The 23,310-nt window shown below is 43.2% G+C and overlaps 1 protein-coding gene across 3 annotated transcripts in view; it reads right to left on the reverse strand.

Annotated features, from left to right (window-relative positions):
- Nucleotides 1–23,310, reverse strand: part of BACE2 (beta-secretase 2) — a 96,923-nt gene that overhangs the window by 5,029 nt on the left and 68,584 nt on the right. For 2 of the 3 annotated variants that reach the window (XM_032276833.1, XM_032276835.1), the window contains exons 6-8: nt 21,593–21,694; nt 17,991–18,140; nt 12,391–12,559 (exon numbers count right to left, since the gene is read on the reverse strand). In XM_032276833.1, the coding sequence (XP_032132724.1) occupies nt 12,391–12,559; nt 17,991–18,140; nt 21,593–21,694 (421 nt within the window). The remainder of the gene's footprint in view (nt 1–12,390; nt 12,560–17,990; nt 18,141–21,592; nt 21,695–23,310) is intronic. The other variant, XM_032276834.1, reaches the window with a different exon arrangement.

Consider the following 23,310-nt stretch of genomic DNA (forward strand, 5'->3'; position numbering starts at 1 on the left):
TGCTGGCAGAAATGTGACATTATACAGCCAACTTTGAAAACCAGTTTGGCAGCAAGTGAAACATACTTGTTATATAACTCAGCCATTCCACACCTATTTGTTTATCCAGGAGGAATAAAAATATGTGTCCAAGGACTTGCATGCTATTGTTCACGGCAGCTTTATTTATAATTGCTAAAAAAAACAAAACTTGGCAACAACCCAAAAGGTCACTAACAGGTGTATGAGGATAAAGAAATTGTAAGGTCTAAACACAATAGAGCATTGATCTGCAATAAAATAATGAACTATCAAAAGTGAAACATTATAGATGAACCTCAAAATAATTACATTGTGTGAAAGCAGTCAAACAAAATGGAATATGTACTGTATGATTTCATTTATATAAAATTCTAACAAATGCAAACTAGTCTACAGTGACAGAAGGCAGGTCAGGGGTTTCCTGGGAATGGCATGGGGTCCGTAGGACCTGGGGGGCAGGGAAAACAGCTCAAGGCATAGGACCACTCCCTCGTGGTGATGGCTTCAAAGATGTGCACGGATGTAACACTTATCAAACTGTATCCTTTCAACATGAACTGTTTATTTTACACCAATTATATTCCAACAAAGCTGTTTTAAAAAGTCAAAAGAATAAGGGAGTCGAAGTGTGTCAAACAATAACACATGTGACATAATCACATTGAGATTAGAAAAGAAAAACCAAACCAATCTCAGTCACACCAGCTCCATGAGCATTGATTTACTACTGTTCTTCCAGCTGAATGCCTGAGTTCATACCCATTTTTTTTTGTATGTCCTGTGTGTGGTGTGTATAATAAAAATACAAAAACAAGCAAACAAACAATTAAAATCAATTTTCTTCAATAGACCATGTATTACTTTTTATTTTTTTTTGGAGATGGGGCCTGGCTATGCTGCCCAGGCTGGAGTGCAGTGGTATTTACAGACATGATAGTAGCACATTGCAGCTCACACTCCTGAACTCATGCCATCCTCCCACCACCTCAGCCTCCCCAGTAGACATGTATCACTTTTATAATTAGAAGACTCATGGATTTTGTTTTCAAGTTTTTGAAAAACAGCACCAATTTAAGATTGTCAGACATCAAGCATTATCCAGAAACAACTACATTCTCATACTTGCTAACTAGCTGCTTAGCATTAAAGAAAAGCTGATTTAAAATTCCTTCTGGAATCAGGAATGCCATTCACTGCATGGTCTCTACATTTATTACTTACAGGACTAATTCTATGGTTAAAAAGCAGAGTCTAACTTGTATGCCGGATTGATTTATGAGAGGCCATTGTATGCAGTGGGTGAGAGCATGACCCTGGGGCCAGACTTCTGGGGTTTCAATCCCAGCTCCCACATACAAACTGTGTGATCTGGGCCAAGTTACTTAACTTCTTTGCCCCCAGTTTTGTCATCTATAAAATGAAGATAATAACAGCCCCTATAAGTCAGTCTTGTAAGAACAATCAAGTTAATAGTTGTTAAGCACTTAGTATAGTCTTGGGCTAAGATCAGTGCTACATAAGTGTCCTCTGTTACTACATTGTTTTTTTAAATTCTTTTAGGAATGTCACAGTGTTAATTGTGTATTTTCTCTGAAAGGTCAGGATCTGGTTGATAATGAGTGCCTGTGGAAATCTATAATTTAACCAAGGATAAAAATTATAATGATCAGGTCTTTTTCCCTATAGCATAGAAAATAATGAGAACTGTCCCACCACGCTGATTATCTGGTACTGAGATGCTTTCTGAGTAGGCATGGTTTGCTTAGAAGAACATTCTGGAGTTTCAGACAGGGGTTCTGGACCCAGAGTCAGTTTTTTTCTCTGCAACCATGTGAAGGCCATGGACCATCTGGGTCCCTCAGTGTTTATTTCTGTAAAACGAGGAAACAGAGCTACTGCCTGAGCTACACCTTTGGGGTTCCTGGCTTTAGTGTCTTTTGATTGTAGTCTAAGTAGATGGCAGAGGCGTATCTCTGAAACTCTGCTCTTAACAGCTAACTTGCCTATTTTTAAACATGAGCATGCACCAGATGATCCACTTCAACCTGCAGTTAGAAAAATTCACAGTCAAATGGTTGCCATCATCCATGATGCGTCTCGAGTTGTACAAGCTGAGATCTATACAGCTCTTGGGTGCTAAATGTCTCAATCTATAAAAAGACATGATGGGTGGTATTTCATAAGCTTTGGATACATTAAAATAACAGAGAGTTGTCAATTTTAACACTCCATTATTTTCTTAGCCATAGGACACTCAGCCCAGCAACACAGAGGCGGTTGAAAGTGCTCCAGTCCCTAGAATCTGTGTCAGATATGAGACGCTGGCCAGAGCAATAACACACCCTGACCTCCAGCCGATGTGACTGCAGTAATGATTCTGAGCAGCGGTGGGGGTGGGCCGAGGACAGGCAGGGTCAGCATAAGAGAAGCACCTGGGGAAATTTTTCCAAAATACCCATCACCTTCCCACCCACCACCATCCTGCTGTACCCTGGCTGGAAAAGGACATGAGGAGGTCGACCAGGTGTATTTTGAAGGCGCTCCCCAGGAAATTCCAATCAAGGAACTCCTACTCAGTGCTCCCCACACCCCAACCCTTAGGCTAAGCATCATCTGACAAACAAAAATGACCATGAAAACCAGAATAATAATTTAAAAAACAAAAACAAAAAACACTGTGAGAGAAGGGCAGCTCCTGAAGATTTCGGGTCCTCAGACAGTGGCTGGTGTGAAGGTAGAACTTCTTCCAGCCTCAACACAGAGAAATGAGGACAAAATATAACTTTTTATCTCTATAGCTGAGCGCAGAAGTAAGAGACATCGCTCCCAGAAAAAAGGCCCTACGGCTGGGTTCCCATGACCGGAAGGGGTGAGAGACTTAACTCTGGGCACCAAGGATGTGGGCGCTGGGGTCAAGATGCCTGTGCAAGCCTTGTCCATTGGTGAGAGGACCTGCGAAATTCGACCAACAAGGAAGCCTGGCTCAGCTAGGGGGCTAAGGGGTTGGGGGAGGAGGGCAAGAAACTGCCATGAGAAATGGAGCCCCTAAATCCTCCACCTCAAGCATGGCTGGCATCTAATTCACACAACCTGGTATACAAATCGCAAAATTCTTGTGGTCTGCAGACACTCCAGAAACAAATGTAAAATGGCTTTACAGCAACACTTTACAGCCCAAGGCACACTGAATTCTCTTGGACGAAAAAATGTGCTCCCTCTAAATATAAACTCACAACAAAAAATTGCAAAGCAAGTGAGAAAAAAGCCCACTATGAGAGAGCAGTCAGTAGATAAAAAAAAACAAGATGAATTCCCCACAAGTGATGGAAAAATAGAACAATGTGCACAAGTTTATACCACAGCTGTGTTTAAAGTGACTAAAAACCCATTAATATACCATTTTTTAAAACTAAACAGGCTGACTCAAAGGTTTATGAAAGGAAAGAAAAATTAAGAAGAGTAGGAACATTCTGAAAAAGGAATAACAGGAAACTAATACTGTATCAATGGAATAGTACAGAAAATTCAAAAATAGATATACATCTCCAAAATATTTACTGGTATGTGGTAATTGTAGAATTTAAAGAAAAGATAAATCATTTGATAAATTTTATAACAATGGGGTAGTCATCCTGGAAAAAAGAAGTTTAATCCATACATTCCATGCCAAGTTAAATCAAGCAGGAAAGCACTTGAATAAGTCACAAAGCACTTTTAGTGAGGAAAGTCATTTAACATGTAACAGTAGACCCAAGGGCTTTAAAGCAAAATATCAAACTATTTAAATATACAAAGGAAACTTTTTTACACTAAAGCATGTCATAAGCAAAGTTTAAAACATTTACAATTGAGACAGAAATTATAGTTTTTTTTTCCTCCAAGCAAATCATTAATTACTCCATTACATAAAGAGTTCTTACAAATTAATGCAAAAAACGAATAATCCAACAGAAAACAATGGGCAAAGATATGAGTGGGTAGTTCACAGAAAAGGACAAATGAGCTTAGTCATATGAAAATAAACTCAATCTCACTCATAGAAAGCGACACAAATTAAAACTACACAGAGATGATCATTTTTCACCTGTCAGATTACCAAAATTTCTAAGTTTGGTAAGACCAGGTTGGCGGGCTGGCTGGTGAAACAGGTCACCATCTACATTACCAGAGAAGGTAAGGCCAGGTATCAATGAGTACAAGCTCTATGGAAGACAATGAGGTGATATTCATTAAAATTACGAATATTGATACCCTTTAACTCAGCAATTCTAATTTAACCTAGACGTATACTTTTATATATGCAAATGATATATATAAACGGTGTCCTCTGCAGTATTATTTGTAACAACAAAGGATTTAAAACAACCTAAATGTCTATCAATATTGAACTGGCTAAATAAATACGGGAGCACCCATATAATAGGCTACGAGGCTCAAAAAAAAAAAAAAAAAAACAAATAAGGAAGGACTTTAGGCATTAGCAGTACGATTACCTCTGAGGGAGTGTGACTATGTACTATATTTTACCTTTGGAATATTACCTAGCCTTTTCAATAAAAAAAAAAAAAACTAAAAATAAAGAAAACCCAAGCCACAATGAAATTGTTAAATGACACTATAGAAAAGTTAGCTGGTATATTGTTTATTTATTTAGAGTCTGTTCTGTCTCCCAGGCTGGAGTGCAATGACATGATCATGGCTCACTGCAGCCTTGACCTCCTGGGCGCAAGTGATCTTCCTGCCTCAGCCTCAAGTGTGGCTGGGACCACAGGTATGTCACACCACGCTTGGCTAACCTTTTGCTTTTCTGTAGACAGGGTCTTATTTTGTTGTTGATATGGTTTGGCTGTGTCTCCATCCAAATCTCATGCTGAATTGGGATACTAAGTGTTGGAGGTGGGGCCTGGTGGAAGGTGATTGGATCATTGGGCATGGTTTCTAATAGTTTAACACCACCTCTCGGTATTGTTTCATGATAGAGTTCTCACAAGATATAATTGTCTGAAAGTGCGGAGCATCTGCACTCGCTCTCTCTCTCTCTCTCTCTCTCTTTCTCTCTGGCCATGTGAAGACCGTGCCTGCTTTCCCTTCATCTTCTGCCACAATTGTAAGTTTCCTGAAGCCTCCCAAGAAGCAGAAGTCTGTACAGCCTGTAGAGCCATGAGCCAATTAAAACTCTTTTCTTAATCAATTACCCAATCCCAGGTATGTCTTTATAGCTGCCTGGGAATGAAATAACACAGTTGCCCAGGCTGGTCTTGAACTTCTGGACTCAAGTAATTCTCCTGCCTCAGCCTCCTAAAGTTTTGGGACTACAGGTGTGAGCCACTGTGCCCTGCAATGGTATATTTGGAAAAGTATAAGCTATAATTTCTAGAAATAAAAAATATAGTCATTGAAATGAAAAACTCAAATAAAAAGACCTCCCAAACCAAAGACAATTAAGGAATCAAAACATAATAAAAATAATAAAAAGCACAAAAAAAGAAATAAAAAAACCTCACTGAATAGGTTAAAACAGTAGATTGAACACACCTGAACAGAGAATTAGGCCAATATAAGATATATCTGAAGAAATTACACAGAATGCAGCAAAGAAAGATAGAGAGGAAAACATGAACAAGAACGGTCAAGGGACCGAAATAAATAATGAGAAATCTCATTACTTGAAATGAGAGATCCAGAAGAAAAGACTAGAGAGAATGTGTATGAAGCAGCAGTAGAAGAGGTAACAGCTGAGCATTCTCTAAGATTGATGACAAAAGACATGAGTTGTCAGATTCAGAGAACATAAAGGGTGTAGCATGATGGGAAACCACCCTATATCTAGACACATCATAGTGAAACTTCACAACACTATTCAGAACACTAGAAATTTAAAATAAAAGCAGTCTTACTGGAAACTAAGGAAAGGCAACAGATTACCCTTAAAAGTACAACAATTCAGACCAACTAGGGTCTTTTCTTCAGCATCTCATAGCCTGAAGACAATGAAACTGAAACTTCAAAACACTAATGTAACACGAGCAATCTAGAATTCCATTTATAGCTAAATTGTGATTTGGAACTGAGGCAAAATAAAATTTACCTTTCATAGTCTTTTTTAAAAGATGTCCAAAAGTGCATTCTTCAACAGAAAGAAAATTGCTGTGTGTTGTTCCACTGAATGGCAAGTAAACAATTGTTTAAACTCTTTTCCTTTGGTTGGCTTTTGGGATGTTTTGTGTATTTATGTAACTACTAAAGTATGTATTATTTAGTTATTTTATGTGTAAAGCTGCTATGAATCTTCTGGTTAAGTCTCAATACACTTACATACTCATTTCATACATACATACTCATTTCATTCATTACATACACTTACATACTTTGCATACACCTAAGAGTGACAACGGCTGGGTTATAGAGTAGGCATATACTTAATGTTGAATGTTGATTATAGAGCAGGCATGTGTTTAATGTGGAAATTGTCAAAAAGCATTTCCATTCATACTGAATACTTTCAGAAACTGGAAATCCCTAAATTTAGAATTAAGAAGGCAATTCCACAAATCTAACTTATGCATAATGCTCCCTGGTGCAAAATGAGAAATATTTCCTTTAAAGTAAGAAAAAAGACAAAAATGTCCATTGTAACCATTTGTATTCAATATTGTCTCAGAGGTCATCACAAAAATACAAATAAAAGGATATAAAGATCAGAAATGATTTAAAATATATTATTTTCAGATTATACGGCTGTTTTAATAGAAAGTCCAAGTAACTCTAGAAACTGTTTTTAAAAAGGAGAACTTAGCAATGTGGCTGGATAGAAGGTTAATATATAAAAGTTGCACATCCGTATTCCAAACAACCCACCAGAAAACGCAGTGCAAAATCATCTCATTTTTTATGGTAAGAACTAAGAGGTATACATAGGAATAAGTATTTGTGTGAAATCTTTTTGGACAAAATTACAAAAAAAACACAGTAGGACATAAAAGAAGACCTAAACAAATGAAAAGATCTGGCACATTCGTGGGGGAAAACTTGATGTGGTAAAGATTTGGTTTCTTCTCAAGTTAATTCTGCAAGTTCAATGCAGTTCTAATAGAAATCCCAATAGGGTTTTTCAGGGATCTCAACAAGCTGAATAAAAGGGCAAAAGTAGTCAAGAGAACTGCAGAGAAGAATAAGAAGAGTCAAGTCCCTGCCAGACATTGTTCCATAACCAAAAAAAATTAAAACTAGATGGCTTAGCCCAAGGGTAGACAACTTGACCCGTGGAATGGAACAGAATGCACAGAAATAGGCTCAGGTATAAATGGGGACTTGGTACATGACAAAGATGCTATTAAAATTTATTAGATATCTTGCAAAAAAAAATTACCTCAAGTCTGATTAAGCCTCTAGGCTTAAGTTCAAGGAAATATGAGATAAAATCAATGCATTATATGATCTCATTAGGAAACAGATAAAACTAAATATGATACATTCTACAAAAGAAATGGCCTTCTGAAACAAAACAGCAAAACAGCTAATGAAAACATTTCAGGGACACCTGGGGAAATCTGCATGTGGCTTACATAGTCATGCTACTTAGCAAATATTATTAATTTTTTTAGGTGTGATTATGGTATTGTGTTTATATAGGAGAATGTCCTTATTTTTAAGATGCATAATAAAATTTTTAGGGGTGAAAGTCATGATATCTGTAATTTATTTGCAAATGGTTCAGCAAAAACTACATAGTCACCTATACACACATACTGGTATATGGCAAAATGTTAAAAATTACTATATCTATATGGTTGGTATGCAGAATGTCATTGTATTATTTTTAGTCTCTTCTGTAGATATATTTTCATAATAAAATACTGGAAAAATCGGAGGAGAAAACATATATCCATTAATGATGCTGAGAAAATGGAATGTCCTTATAAAAATTAATTTCCTAATTCACTTTTTGGAAGAAAATAAGAAAAAAGTATACAGTATCTTTAGAAGAAAAGTTACCACTATTTTCTTGGATTAAGGAAGTATTTCTTAAATAAGGCACAGGGAATAATTCATGGGAGAAATACTGGTAAACTTGATTTCACTAAATTAAAGATATATATATGAATAAAAGGTGCCAAATCAAAGTAGAAAGAAAAGTCAGGGAGATTAAATGGTATAACCCAGAAAAAATAACATCTCAGAAATATAAGGAGCTCATGTCTATCAATAAAAAAGATGGGTAGAAAAATGTGCATATGATATTAATAGAAAAATTTACCCTCAGAGAAGAAGCTCAAACATCCCAAAAACATATCCAAAGTTGTGTAAACTTGAAAGTCATCAACTAAAATGTGACATTACTTCACGTACATGGATTAGCAAAACACAAAGACAAAACAAAGACAGTAATGCTTTTAGGGAATGGAAATTCTCATATAATGCTGATGTTCCAGCTACTATAAAGACAATTTTAACCTTAGCCAATAACACGGAAGAGCTGCATATTAAATCATTTAGAAATTCCATTTCTAGAAGATGTCATTCACCTACACAAAGACGTTCACTGCAGTACTGTTTATAATTGCCAATACAGAAATAACCCAAATGTTAAGATAAAAATGGGTAATCTAGATACATTCATAAGGTGAGATACTATGCAGTCAAAACAAATGACCTAGTACTCATATCAGTATGGAAAATCTATGAAATGTAATGTTGAACAATAAAGTCGAGTTGACCAAGGTTACACACTACCAAGGATACACACAGCATTCCTGCAGATTTAAAAATAAAATAAAATAACCAAACAAACAAATTAACCAACCTAGGTTTTGTGATTAAGTATATGGTAGGATCCTTCCAAGGTAACTGCTAATGACCAGCCCCTGATTCCTGGCATTTACCTGCGTCGTCCCTTCCCACATCATATTGGGGTCATTCTGTGCAACCAGCAGAGTGGGGTAGAAGTAAGAACGGGCCGCTTCCCAAGATTAGGTGATGAAAACTGGGGCGTCTGTCCTGGGTGCTCTGACGTGTTCTCTTGGATCACTCGCTCAGCACTGACCAGAGGACATCAGGTAGTCCTGGGGTGAGGTCCAAATCGTGAGGGAAGCGGGACTCCTGCCACCATGAGAGTGAGCTTGGAACCAGTTCCTACAAAGGACTTCAGATAGCTGCAGCCTCATGAGCAATGCTGGGCCAGAGACACCAGGGTAAGACCCACCTCGATTCCTGGCCCTCAGAAACTACACGAGATGGCCAGGCATGGTGGCTCACACCTGTAATCCTAGCACTTTGGGATGCCAAGGTGGGAGGATCAGTTGAGCCCAGGGGTTCAAGACCAGCCTGGGCAACATGGTGAAAACCCATCTCTGCAGAAAATATCACAAATGTTCTGGGCATGGTGGCACATGTTTGTAGTCCCAGGTACTTGGCAGGCTGAGGTGGGAGGATCGCTTGAGCTCAGGAGGTGAAGGCTACACTGAGCCAAGATCATGCCACTGCACTCCAGCCTGGGTAACAAGGCGAGACCCTGTCTCTTAACAAAACAAAATAAAACAAAAACCAGGCTGGGTGTGATGGCATATCCTTGTAATCCTAGCACTTTGAGAGGCCACAGGGGGTTGAGCACTTGAGCCAGGGAGTTGGAGACCAGCCTAGGCAACACGGCAAAACTCCCTCTACGCAAAATATCAAACAATTATCTGGGGCAGTCTTGCACACCTGTAGTCCCAGCTACTCAGGAGGTTGAGGTTGGAGGATCATCTAAACCAGGATCGTCTGAAGTGAGCCCTGATCATGCCACTGTACTCTACTCTAGCCTGAGTGACAGAGCAAGACCCTGTCTCAATCAATCAATCAATCGAAAGAAAGGAAGAAGGAAGAAAAAGAAACAAACAAACTGCAGAAGGTGATAGAGAGTTGTGACATTTGGGGGCAAGTTGTTACATAACAACAGATAATTACTAGAAGGTGCTCACACCCATCTAGTAAAATTATAAATGTATAGCAATTTAGATAGGAATATACACTAATTTCAGGATAATGAGTAATGCTGGGGAAGGCGGTGGATGGGGTGGGACTTTAGTTACACTTGTTTTCTCATTTCAATGACAATTTTTTAAAGAAAATATGACAAAATGTTAAATCTAGATATTCCGTCAATGCGCACACAGTATATGATTTTCTGTAACTTAAAGGTATTTTTTTGTTAAACATTTTATAATGAAAAAATAAACACACACACACACACACACACACACACACACACACACCACATATATATTTTAAAGGCAGCATAGCTATTCCATTTATAAGGGTTCTATCAAGCACTGTCTGGGCCTTTAATTGCAGCCCTGAGGAAAGTAATTACTTTAATGGCTAAACAATCCACAAGGAAGAGGAGACACAGGTCAGCATATTTTCCCCCAGCTGGTAAATCAAACGTTTAAGTACCAAAACCTTAAATAAATTTTTTAAAAAGGAACAACAACAAAAAAATGTATAGAAGAGCACCTAGCAAATAATTCACAGTGAAATTCGGGGACAAAAAGTTGCCCTGTCTAGGGATGCCTAATATTACACCATTTCCAACAGTAATTCACTTAAAAACAAATGGTTATTAGACTCTACTGTATTCAGTGGACTCTAACAGCTGTTCCCATAATGGCCTCTACTTTAATGACATTTAACAAGAGAACGGAAACTGTGGGCAAAATTGCTTAAGTTCTTAGATTCCCCTGGTTAAAAAGAAGTCAAATAGTCACAGTTAGGAAATTCAGTGATATTTCAGTCCCACTTCCTGCTACAAAGTTCTCACACAACGATAACTGAATAGGCTGAAAGAGTTATTGCACACGCACAAGGTAAACATTTACTCATGGCAAAGACGGAAACATGACAATGCAAGGGTTCCATGTCTGCTCACAAGAACAAAGCAAAAATACTTCTGCACAGATATTCACGCAGACACGTCACGATGTATCATATACGTGCACTGGGTTGAATGATTTTATTTATATGGGATATGAATTGGCCTAACAGTCCAGATGCAATCTTTCCTTTTAACGTTTCTGCTCTCTAAATTGTTACTTTACTTTTCTGACATGCCACTCTGCTAAGGCAGCTAATGAAGCACCCCTCATCTGCTTTACTTACCAGGAGTCCGGTTTTAAGACCATGTTTTAGGTATTAAAAAATAGTAGCTGAAATCTCTCCCTCCTGGAATAATCCAGCTGTGATTACCTGGCATTCTGCCCAGACACCTCATCCTGGCAGCTCTTCATCTGGGTTCAGATCAGAGTGAAGGTCTGAGCTGAGGCTCCTAGGATGGCGGGCCCAGGACTCTCACCTGCCCTCCAACAGTGTCTCACATCCATCAAATTCCTACACATCCCCTTTCCTTCAGCCACATGATGACCTTATATTTCACTATCAACTCCCAAATTTCCTTCTATTTCACCTCCTTGTCATCAATTTTTTTTTGACCTCACACTTAATTTTTCTCTCCTTTCACATATCACCAGCACGACTTTGGGATTTCATTCTGTTCCTGACTTCAAATCGAATGCACCAATTTTGTTTTCAGTCCCTTGACATCTTATTTTGAAAGGCTACAGCTCTCCTGGCCATTTCTCTGATTCAGGCTCTTCTTCCACTTGTCTCTGGCAATTCAATCTCATGCCCACTTCTGTGATTTGCCTCTGCCTTGCAGGCTGGACTCTCAGACCTAATCCTCCTATTAAACCATGTGCTGTGTAAGCACTCCATTTCAAGCAAACTGTGAAATCTGAAGACATTTCCAAGCTTATGGGGTTTAACCAACCTCTTGACTTTCTTGTGCTCTCCTGGATTCTCTGAAGACCTGCCAACCCTTCAGCTAGACTGCAGAGTCATGCTGCGGGCCGCCCTCACGTCTTTCAAAGGAACCCCATGAGAAACAGGCGCTCCTTGGTCTTATTATGTTAGGATTTCAAGAAATGGCAATAATAGGCATTCCCTATTTCAAAATGAGGACAGCTTTAAGGAAAAATAAATGTACACAGCTTAAATATGAAACTTCTTCCTTACTCATTGCTTTAACTGTCAAAAAACTGTAATGCAACTCCAAGGCTCCACAGCATATTTTTACTCCTTGACTATCAGGACTAACACTCAGAAAGCATTTTACAAGTGCCAAGCCCTGGACTTGAAGTTTTACATGGATGATGTCATTTAATTATCTCAGCCACCCCATGACCCATTTTACTGAGGAGATTTTGATCCCTGGTGATAGGAAGGAGGGAAACAATTCAATGGTAATTGATGTGCCATCAAGAATGGCTTCCAAGTCAGCACATTTACATAAGGGACTCTTGTCGGGGATCCCCATTCAATGTTAGAATTGCTCACCTGCACAGGGGCTCGCTGCAAAGCCCACCCTCTTCCGGGCTCTGTCGAAGACGACGTAGAAGCCCTCCATCACTGTGGCTCCGATCACCAGTGCGTTTGTGGAAGGGGAGATGCCGAATCGGTAACATTCATAATTCAGGCCGGCCCCCATCATGGGCTGAATGTAAAGCTGTTTGTCAGAGAGGAGAGAGCAAACAAACAAGAAAAAGTACAAATCAGGCAACATCACAAAGCTGCTGAGGTCACACGCATGCTCGGGACCCTCCCAGGTGCTGGGGGAGTTGCAGGGAAAGAAAGATGATCTCATCCCTGCCCTCCAGAAGGAGAGAAGATCAAAAGTATGGTGATCAGTATTATTGATCAGGACAGAGCAGATGATCCGTATCCACCACCTGGAGTTACTGGCAGGTACATCCACCCAGATGTCCAACCAGCTGTCTGCAGACAAGAGTCAAACTCTATAATTTTGAAGGGATTTATTCTGAGCCAAATATGAATGATCATGGCGCATGAAACAGCCCTCAGGAGGTCCTGAGAACATGTGCCTGAGGTGGTTAGGGCGCAGCCTGGTTTTATGCAATTTTGGGAAACATCAGACATCAATCAAATACTTTTAAGATATACATTGGTTTGGTTCAGAAAGGCAGGACAAGTCAAAGTGGGGCTTCCAGGCTAGAGGTAAATTTTAAAATGTTCTGGTTTATAATTAGTTAAGTTTATCTAACCTGGGATTAATAGAAAGAAAATGTTTGGATTAAGAGAAAGGATTGTGAATATCAAAGTTTTATTGCGCAGAGGAAGCTTTTAGCTCGTAGGCATGAAGAGAAGAGGTTGTGAAATGTTTCTTACGGGGCATAAAAGGGTCCCTGACTCTTAGTTAATTATCAAGAATAAAAAATAGGGAAAAAGGAGTTTTTTACAGAAAGTAGATTTTTTTTTTCTCACAAGAGACAACTCTGCAGGGCAATTTCAAGATATGAAAAGGAAGTATATTTGGGGTTAAAATATTTTAATTTCTTTCCGTATTTGTTATGTGATATTATGCCAGGGCCAGGCTGGAAAGCAGGGCATGCAACACAGGGTTAAATAAAACCCCTCTGGTGAGATTTTATGGTTTGTAGGGCAGACTCTCCAGGCCTCTTAGGTAGGAATTTAGTCAAGAGAATAAAAAAAAAAGAGTTTAGTCCTCACCTCCGTCTGGCCATCTGCCCAGCAGTTACCCGCTGAGGACTTCACAGGGCTCCAAAGCTGCCCTCTGTACCAGGACTACAATGATGAATGCCACACAGTCCCTGTTCCCTCAAGGCTCCCAATCTAGGGGGAACCAGGCAGTGACCACAGGGTGGGAAGTGCCCACACAGACCCCTCGTATGGGTACTGGTGCCCACTTATCACTCCCTCTGCATGGAAGCTTTCTTCACTTGGGCTCTAAGAGGGCCATGCTCTTCTTTCTAACTCCCAGGCCACTCCTTCTCAGGCACCTGTATTGGATTTCCTTCACCTTCCTTGCCTGTAAGCATCAGAGCACTCTTAGACTCTGGCCTCCTCTCAATCTTCCCTCCTTGGGTGACCCATCTGGCCCCACCCCATGGCCCTAGATCACCCCGTGGTCTCACCTGAGACTCCTACCTCCTCCTGTCCAGCCCAGACCTGGGCCACCATTGCCACACAATGTCCACCAGCCTGTCCACCTCTGTCAGCCTCTCCCGTGTAACCGGTAACAGCCTGAATGCTGGCTATTCCCCCCTAAATCAGCCTTCTCCCACCGTTCTCTGTCTCAGTAGATTCACGGTTCACCCAGTTACTGAGGCCCTGAAGCTCCGAGCCAGTCCTTTTCTCTCTTACCCTGCATGGAGATGGTAACCAGACCCCTGCGAGCCTTCCCGTGAAACTGAAGCAGAATTGAATCCCTCCCTCGCCCCACCCAGGCCAAGTCCTCACTGTCCTCGTCCCTCGGGATCCACTGTAATGGCTCCTAGTTGTCCTAGAGCCCATCATGCACCTCCCTCTCGGACAGAGAGAATTTTAAAAGTAGGCAGTCTGAGGGAGGCAGGACAATTTCCTCAGTGAAAAGAGGAAGACAGCATCAGTGGATCAGAAGTTCTCCCCTGGGAGAGGGTCGGTTCCCACAGGTGCTGCGCAGTGTTAACCGAACTCAAGTCGGCCCTTGAGATCCCTGGAGCCAACAATATGCAGGGAAATGGGTCAAACCTTAACACAATCAGTGAGCAAATCATGATCCTATCAGCAGTAACAATTTCTTGGCTTTTGAATAGCAAACAATTGAAATGCTGGCAATTAGAGAATACTGCGGCTGAGTATGACAAAATACCACCTGTTTGGAGAAAAGCGACACTGCAAAATGGTAAGAAAACGAACCTTCCTGTGAGTAATGGTCCGCCTCAAAGAGCAGAGGCAGGAAGAACGACTCGGAGGAAGAAGGTGGACACACTAATACACAGAGCCCTGGGCCTTCTGGCTGTAGAGGGTCTGAGGGATGGCAAGGGGGTAATTTCGGAGGGAGCAGAAAAGACTGAGAGGACACCAGCAGGGAGGGGCTGCCACGTGACCACTCGGAAGAGCAGGCCAAGGAGGGACAATGCAGAAGCTGGGAAGAAACCTTGGAGCTCCCCTGTGGGCAGGCAGCTGCCGATTTTCAATAGGTCACGTAGGATTCAGCCCACGGGCTTTTGGAAAACAGTGCTGGGTGTAGGCAAAGTTTAAAGTAATTGCTTTTGACTTGACTCTTTTCTGCAGGAGTGATTGTTTGCCAACCTATTAGCATTCATGTCTGAGAGGTCCCAGGTGGGGGCAAGGACTCCTGGCGGTTTCCCTCGGTGCTAGAAAGGCTGCTGGGCAGGGCCTTTCTGCTGGGAACGTGGAGCGTGTGGGGTCTCACTGGGTGATCTTTCCCAGCTTCCTACTGGAGTCCCCTCCCAGCAAGGGAATGGAAAGCAAGTGGAATGTGACACTGGGTAAGAAATCAGGAAAACAACAGGTAAATTGGATTTTTAAAAATCAAAAATGTGAACATGTCAGAGTCAACCAAAAAATATCTAGCATTGTAAGTGAAAGCAATAATGAATTCATATGCAGAGATGTGCAAACGACATGAAATGTTCCCAAACCTCTCTCATTCTGCTTCTGAGCTTGCCCAGTGCTGGGTCCTAAAAGCTACTGAGGAGCCCAAGCAAGTCTTCATGGCTCTAACCTGCCTGGACTAAGAGGTTCCCCCAAATGCCTGCCTTCTCCTCCTGCTTCTTATGAGTCCTTCGTGCTTGACATTTATTCAGCAGTGCGCCCCTGCACCCTCAAGCTGGGTTCTGACATTATTACACACCACGCTGATGAAATAATGTCCACATTCTACTGTTCTACTGGCCAAAATGTAATCAGCAAGAGCACACGATTTTAAAGATGCTGAAAACACAGCATTGTAACATCACTCAGGGCAGTGCCATTCATCCAGGGATACTGCATTCTTCTGAAAATGTCTTTGGTAGGTATTATTGTTTCTTCTTTATAGTTAAAGAGACACAGACAGCGCTAAATACTTTGCTCAAAGTCACAACGTGAGGGAAGCGCAGTGCTGAGCGTGTAACACAAGCCTCTCGTGAGAGCGGGTGTCTCCTGTTGGCCTGAATTTCTCCTGAAGCTTTCAATCCTTTCCCCCAGGTCTCTCCTTTTCTGGGACACACATCCCCACAATGTAAGGCTGAAAATGAGGAAGAGGCAGCAGTAGCATTTTCTAGTTCTCTTCTGATATTACTCCTCCTTCCTTGTCCAATCCCCTTTATCCCAAATTCATCAAATTACAACAAAGACCCACTGATGGGTCCATTCCACAAACAGTTACAATGTACTTTCCCTCCACTGCCTGGTGGCGTTGGGGAGGGAAGGATGATCTTTTACACTCACAGCTCTCACCTTCGAGGAATTTATAATTAATAGAAAATGAAATAGAAGAAAATAGAAGTCAAATGAAAAAGGCAACAGCATACAACGTACCCTAAAGATATGATTCCGTGCCAGATGAGCAGAACAGAAAATATGCGTGCTGAGTGGGAGGTGCAACCTCACAAATGGGTTATTCTGCTCATCATAGTTTCAACAAAAGCTGGGTTGTTTGAGTTGAGTCTTAAAGGATGGGAAGAATCTGGATGTACGGGCGGAGTAAGGGGGGTGGTATTTCAGGCAGAGGGTTTGGCGGAACAAGGGGTGGGGGGCAGTTGCAGGCGAGAGGCCCTGAGGGTCAGTGGCCACGCAGCAGAGGGTCGGGGTGCAGTGGAATGCTGAGGAACTGGAAGGGGGGGGTCTGGTGGGAGTCCATGGACAGCTATGCCAGAAGCGCTGGGCATTTACATCGTGGGGATGGACTGCTTGCTCACAGCAGGGGAGGCTCGAGTGAAGGCGGTGGTCTAGGAAGAGCAATCTGACAACAGTTTCAAAAAGAAGAGAGTGTGGGGGCTTGGGGGCATGGCAGCGCTCTGCAGGTGACAGAAGTGCTGGTGAGAGCCACAGGGCGAGGGCTCAGGAACGGAGGGGAGCAGGAAGCGGTGAGAAATGGGACTGAGGAAGACAGACATGGTCCATTTCATTAGACATACAGGATAAAGAGGGAGTCAGTGGGTACTGGGAGTATGGGGAGAAAAAAAACAACGATCTCTTCAAATTGGACAATCCAGTATTTTTTGTTTGTTTTTTTGAGACGAAGTCTCACTCTGTCACCCAGGCTGGAGTGCAGTGGTGCGATCTCGGCTCACCGCCACCTCCACCTACCAGGTTCAAGCCATTCTCCTGCCTCAGCCTCCCAAATAGCTGGGATTATAGGCATACGCCATCACATCCAGCTCATTTTTGTATTTTTAGTAGAGATGGGGTTTCAACATGTTGGCCAGGCTGGTCTCAAACTTCTGACCTCCGGTGATCTACCCGCCCTGGCCTCCCAAAGTGCTGGGATTACAGGTATGAGCCACCGCGCCCGGCCCAGTTTTATCCTTTATACCTAGTATGATGGTGATGTGGTAGCTGTGACAGAAGTGTCTCCAGGTCTCTTCCCTTTCCCTTGTAGCCACACCCTTGCCAACGTGGCTCTGTGGCTCCTCCCAGCGTGACGGGCGTCTATTCCCCCATCCCTGGAATCTGGGCTGGCCTTGGGCTTGTGTGGGCAGCAGCACACACCCCGGAAGAGGCAGGGGCCAGTTCTGGGCTGACACTGGGGGAGCCCCTGCATGTCAGGTCCTTTCTCTCTCTCAGGTCCCTGTTACTATGTGTGACTCAGCCGCCGGATGGAGAGAGATGCATGGCTCCATTCCTCCACCACCTTGCCACCAGATATGTAAGTGAGGCCGTCCTACACCAGCCTGGGTGGAGGCCAACCAGGGTCTGGCCAACCACCAGCTGAGCAGACACGTGAGTGAGCCCGGCTGAGGGCCGCTGCCCTGCCTGGACTCAGGGGCGGTAATAAGTGCGACTCTCTTTTGCAGCATCATGGTGGTGACGATAGCCAATGCAGGTGTGACATATCATACACGTGTCATGCATGGAACGCTTTCACTTTTGCTCGCTAAAAAGAGCAAAGCACAAATCCAAGTTCATACCTGAGGCAGGATCGTGATACGGAATGACCTGCTGGAGTTCTCGTCTCTCAAGTAGATGGAGATTTTAGGGAAGTAAGACCAAGGTGTTTCCGAATTCGTCCAGCAAGCCAGCTGGGACCCAGTCCAGAAACCATCAGAGAATTCTGGAATCTAGACAAAACAAGATCACATGAGAAACCACGACTAGTCTGGCACGTCAACAGGAAATAGCTCCGGGCTCTCCTAGCCACCTCGCCAGATGCCCACAGGGATAAACAATGTTTAATTTGGACAGAACAGCAGGGACATTAGTCCCCTGGAAGAGTGACAGTGATGACAAAATAATAATGATTGAAATTGTCAAGACACAGGAGTACCTACTAGTATTAGGCACCCTTAGAAGCCCTTTGCAGCAATAATTACTTCAATTCTCAGCCAGTGTAATGCATTATCCTCGCTGCTTTACAGATGAGGCAAGCAAAGCACAAGGAGGTGAAGTAACTTGCCCAAGGTCACACAGCAGAGCACAGAGGCCTTTTAGAAGGGAGAAGTCCTAATTTTGGCCTTCAAGGCCCTTCTGCTTATCACCTGTCCTCTGAATTCCATGAGCCCAACAAGTTGCCTCCTGGTGCAGAGCCTGGGCTCTCTGCAGTTTTGGGACATTTTTCTCCTCCTCCAGATCTCAGCTCAGATGCCACCTCCTCCAGGAAGCCCTCACTGGCTTCCCCTTGTAACACTAGAACACCACCGTGCCCCTCTCTTTCCTGGCCTTTCTCCTTGTGGCAGTTCACAATTCACACTGATTGGTGTGATACAGTTGTCTCTCCTGCACTAGAGTTCATGTCTTCTCAGGATAGAGGTCTGTGGCCTGGCCTCCTTGCCAGGGCGTGCAGCTGGGGAGAACGCACCCTGCGGTTGGTTCATCCATCCAGTGTTCTCCATGCAGACCATCTGTGATTGATTTGTGAAGTTTCTAATGCTGGCATTGATAGACCTTGACTTTGTAAAAACATCGAAGTTGACTGGAGATGTCCGTCACAGGGAAAGCCCCTTCTCAGACAAGCTCATAGGAGGCACGACGGTCATTTTGCCGGATTTGGTGAAGAGCTTTGGTGGCCAGGCCGGCAGTGGGGCACAGAGCTCAGACGACAGTGCCATGTCCAGCTCCAATGGCAGGTGACAATGAGACTCTGAGGAGCCGAGTAACTGGCCTGGGTAGCTTGCCTCAGATTTGGATGTGGGATTTATTGTCCCCAGAGCCATGGTCTGGCAGCCTCCCAGGGGGTGAAGCCATGTGTCCCTGGCCAGTTTCGACCCTCAGATCACAGAGTTTTAAAGTTAGAAATCATCTTAAAGTGGGTGTCATTTTGCATCTGGATTTCCTCCTGGAGAAGCGCTAGGACTGATCCACATGGGTGCCGTGGCAGGGTCGAATGAGCCCAGGTCCCCGTGCCTCTGCGTGAGCTGCACCTCGAACAATACTCCCCTCCAGGTTCACTTGTAAACACAGAACTCCAAGCCCTTACTGTCTAGAATCCCATCTGAACAACAGCCCAGCATTTGTATTGTCTTTAGCTCTTGGAAGCCAGCCCTCTCCTTAACCAGAGGAAACCCTAGCCAACGACATCGGCTTACTGGGACCTGGTAGATAAGAAAAGCAAACACAACCTTGGTCCAGAGACAGTAAGACAGAGACACAATGCGCCCTTGTAATGCTTTCCCTGCCCGAGACAAGCAGGCTCCCCGGCTTTCTCCTCCTGACGCAGGCACTGGACGAAATCAGAGGATCATTTTAGACAAGGCAAACAAATGTTGTGATCTCATTCTTTCTACCTTGTGGTTTCCTTGCAAAGTCAGGCAGGGCTCAGCGCAGGCCACGATGAACACGGGAATGCCAGCCCCGCGCAACCCTGCCGTCCTGCGTCTCACAGCACAGGGGCCCGGCCAGTCCACAGCTTGCTGGATTTTCTCTTTTTTTTTTTTTTTTTCCAAAGATGGGGTTTCACCATGATGGCCAGGCTGGTTTTGAACTCCTGACCTCAGGTGATCCACCTACCTCGGCCTCCCAAAGTGCTAGGATTACAGGCGTGAGCTTGCTGGATTTTCACACTGTGCTTCAAACATGTCTTTGGGATGCTGGTCAGACTTTTCCATTCAGGATATTAAGTTGGAAGATACATTAACCCTGCTGAGGGCATTTTTACTATTTAACAAATGAGGATATCACTCCCTATTTTAAGTATGGTCTGATTTTCAGCACGCGTTCTAAATTTAAGGCACTAAAAACGTTACCTGACACTTTCTCTGATTCAGTAGATAGTGGGAAAGATGGAGGCTCACTGCGGCGTCAGTGGCAGCTGCGCCAGGCAGCTGGCTGTCTTGAGTCCCGCTGCTTCAAAAAGGGCCCACAACCTTTCCTGCTTATTTCCTTCTGTGTCTGTTTCATCCGCGTGCTGCTCTTCCCGCAGCAGTGACAGGTGCTTGAAGTTCGGGTTCAGGACAACCCAAAGCCGTCTCCTGCCTGTCATGTTTCTGCTATGAGCGGTATCCACTGCATGAGCTCCTATCGGCCATCACAGCACAGGAGTAGGACAATCAGCCCCACGCCGGGGCCACAGCACAGGCTGCGTGCAGGAAACCCCCTCTGACGATCTCACAAGGATGAGTGGGCAGATGCTATGAGAACATGCAGGAAGCCAAAAGTAACGTTCATCTCGCATCTATACAAATAGCAGCAGTGCTGTGGCTGGACATTAAATGGAAGCTCCGAGTGTCTACTAAACACCAAGCGTTTGACCCCGACCTCACAACCACCCCTCAGTTGAGAGTACGGAGGCTCCCCGGGGGCACAAAACCACTCCTCAGGCATCTGGCTAAAAGTGACAAAAGCTAGAATAAATTTAATTATATTTCATCCCCAAAGCTGTGCTGTAGCCAACGTTTATTGCCCTGAACTGACTGGAAAGTCACGGGTCATGCCAGGAATATCATCAGCCAGGTCACATAAAGATATGTTGGCTACAATCATAATTTCAACTGTATTTCAGAGCACGGCCATAAAGTAATTATTGGACTGGCTGATGGACCTTTATCTTCTGTGAAAAAATGATACTCTTTTACAGAAACAGAAGTTAAGATACCAGTGCAGGGATGAAGGCCAAAAAGGAGTAAAATTTTTGGTTCATGTGTTTTGTTTTAAAGTCTATAAATATATTCTTGATTTATTGTTTATTCTAATATAGTTATATTACCAAGTGTTATTTTTCACAGATTAAAAAAAATACTACACCAACTGAACTATTATGTGAAATACTAGAGGGCACTGTACATTCAGATCCAAGTCCTCTGAGGTTCGTGAAGGTACCATTTGCTAACATCAAAGAGGATTGTGAAATTAACAAGTAACAGCTGAAACAAAATCCTTCAGAATACAGATTTGAAATACATATAAAATATATCTACATATTGCACCTATATTCCATATAAAATGTACAAATACAACATATGAAAATTTGAAATGCATGGCGCAATAGTTCAGAGATGCTCAGAACACACAGTGCTGCTCCTCAGCAGGTGATCGTAACCCCGAGACTCGGGGACCCGCAAGTGTCCCGGGGACTCACCAGAGATGCGCGGGCCACAGCCTCCACCACTGCATTGAACACCTTCTGGGGCAGGCGCAGCAGCGTGGTGCCACTGTCCACGATGGCTTTGTCGGCGTTATACTAGCACGAGAGAGAAAGGGGAAGGCATGTGAGTGACAGTGGCACTCCCCACCCTACGTGGCTCCAGTGGCCATCACTATCTGTCTGTTACACACAAATCCAAGCAGCCATGCACTCATCAAGGACTGTAGTTTATTCATGTTCTCAGAACTGGGGAATGAGGGGTCTTCCAGCCCAACACGCTCACTTCAGAGACAAGGAAATGGGCCCAGGAAAGGGAGGGGACATGACCCAAGTTAGCAAATCAATAGCTCTCCCAAGGCACAGCTCCTTCCTTACTCAGAGCTGCCCAAGTTTCTTCGTTGAGGACCCCCATTCCTGCCCCAGGGCAGAGGGAAGACCTATTTGTTTTTTGAGTCTGAAATATACTAAAAGCCACCTGCACAAACTGTACACAGATCAACTCTCTATGACCTCACTAATGAAGAGAAGAAGGAGGGACAATTTTTCAAGAGACATCCCATATTTGAATTGGGAACAGAACCAGAGCCACACTGATTCACAGACTGAGACACACACAGGCGCTGCCAGCCCCGTCCCAACCTGCAACGTTCTTTATGTGGCAGACGGAGAAGGATGAGGCCAGTGGCCAACACCAGACAAGCCACCCCAACCACTGTGGGCACAGCTGCATGGGCAAGGCTGCCCATGGATGGAAAGAGTCCTGGGCAACTAGATCCGCCTGCCTTAAGGCAAATCCATGAGTCTCATGAGGAAGTCTCATCCGAGGAAGTCAAAAGGGAGGAGGAGTCAAGAATCTTTTTAAAATGAAATATACCAATTTATTAGTATTTTTCACAAACACTATTTTCAGTGTAAAAACAAAATTTAAAATATACCTTAGCTTATTCATAAAATTTTTTTAATATGTGAGGAAAGTAGACATGTAAAAGGCCTGTAGCAAATTGAAATGTGCGCTAAGATGTCCTGGATTTTGTTGTTTGTTCTTTTGTGGGGTGGGTGCATATGGGGCGGCCAGGAAAGAACCTAGAATCTAAGAATCACACCTCCAAATATAGGCTTTTCCTCACTAATACACACACACACACACACACACACACACACACACACACACACACACACACACAAAGTTTTGTATTTTGTTTTACATTTGGACATTTGATTCTACCACTGGGTTCTTAATTGACCAATAAGTGCCTCTTGACAATAAACACAGGTTTGCAATGGAAGAGGCTGTCATTTTTATCATTCCTTAGTTTCTCAGAGGTACCTGCGTACATGAGAATTGACAGTGGGATATGATGGGTAATAGGAACGGAAGTGCTAACAGGTTAGAATATGATGGGATCCCCGTGGTTTTTATAAAGCATTCTAAAAGGGCTGTAGAAGACTGAGGCTCCCACAAGTCATCATAATCATAATGTTGTCACGTGTCATGAACAAGCCAAATCACAGTGAGAGGGCGTGAACATGGGTCCTAAGAGGCTCGGTGTCAGAGCTCTGCATGTGGCCACTTTAGCATCACCGAGCCACACACATCTTTACAGCATGACTGCTCTTCAGGGAGAATTGTGTACTCTGGGGGCAGGCTAGCTGTGAATGGAGGAGAAAAAGCTGATGATCTTTTTTGATTTCATATGTCCTACACTGATTAA

The sequence above is a fragment of the Sapajus apella genome, unplaced genomic scaffold (genome assembly GCF_009761245.1).
Source record: "Sapajus apella isolate SASKATOON/1434 unplaced genomic scaffold, GSC_monkey_1.0 scaffold8, whole genome shotgun sequence".
Classification (NCBI taxonomy): Eukaryota; Metazoa; Chordata; class Mammalia; order Primates; family Cebidae; genus Sapajus; species Sapajus apella.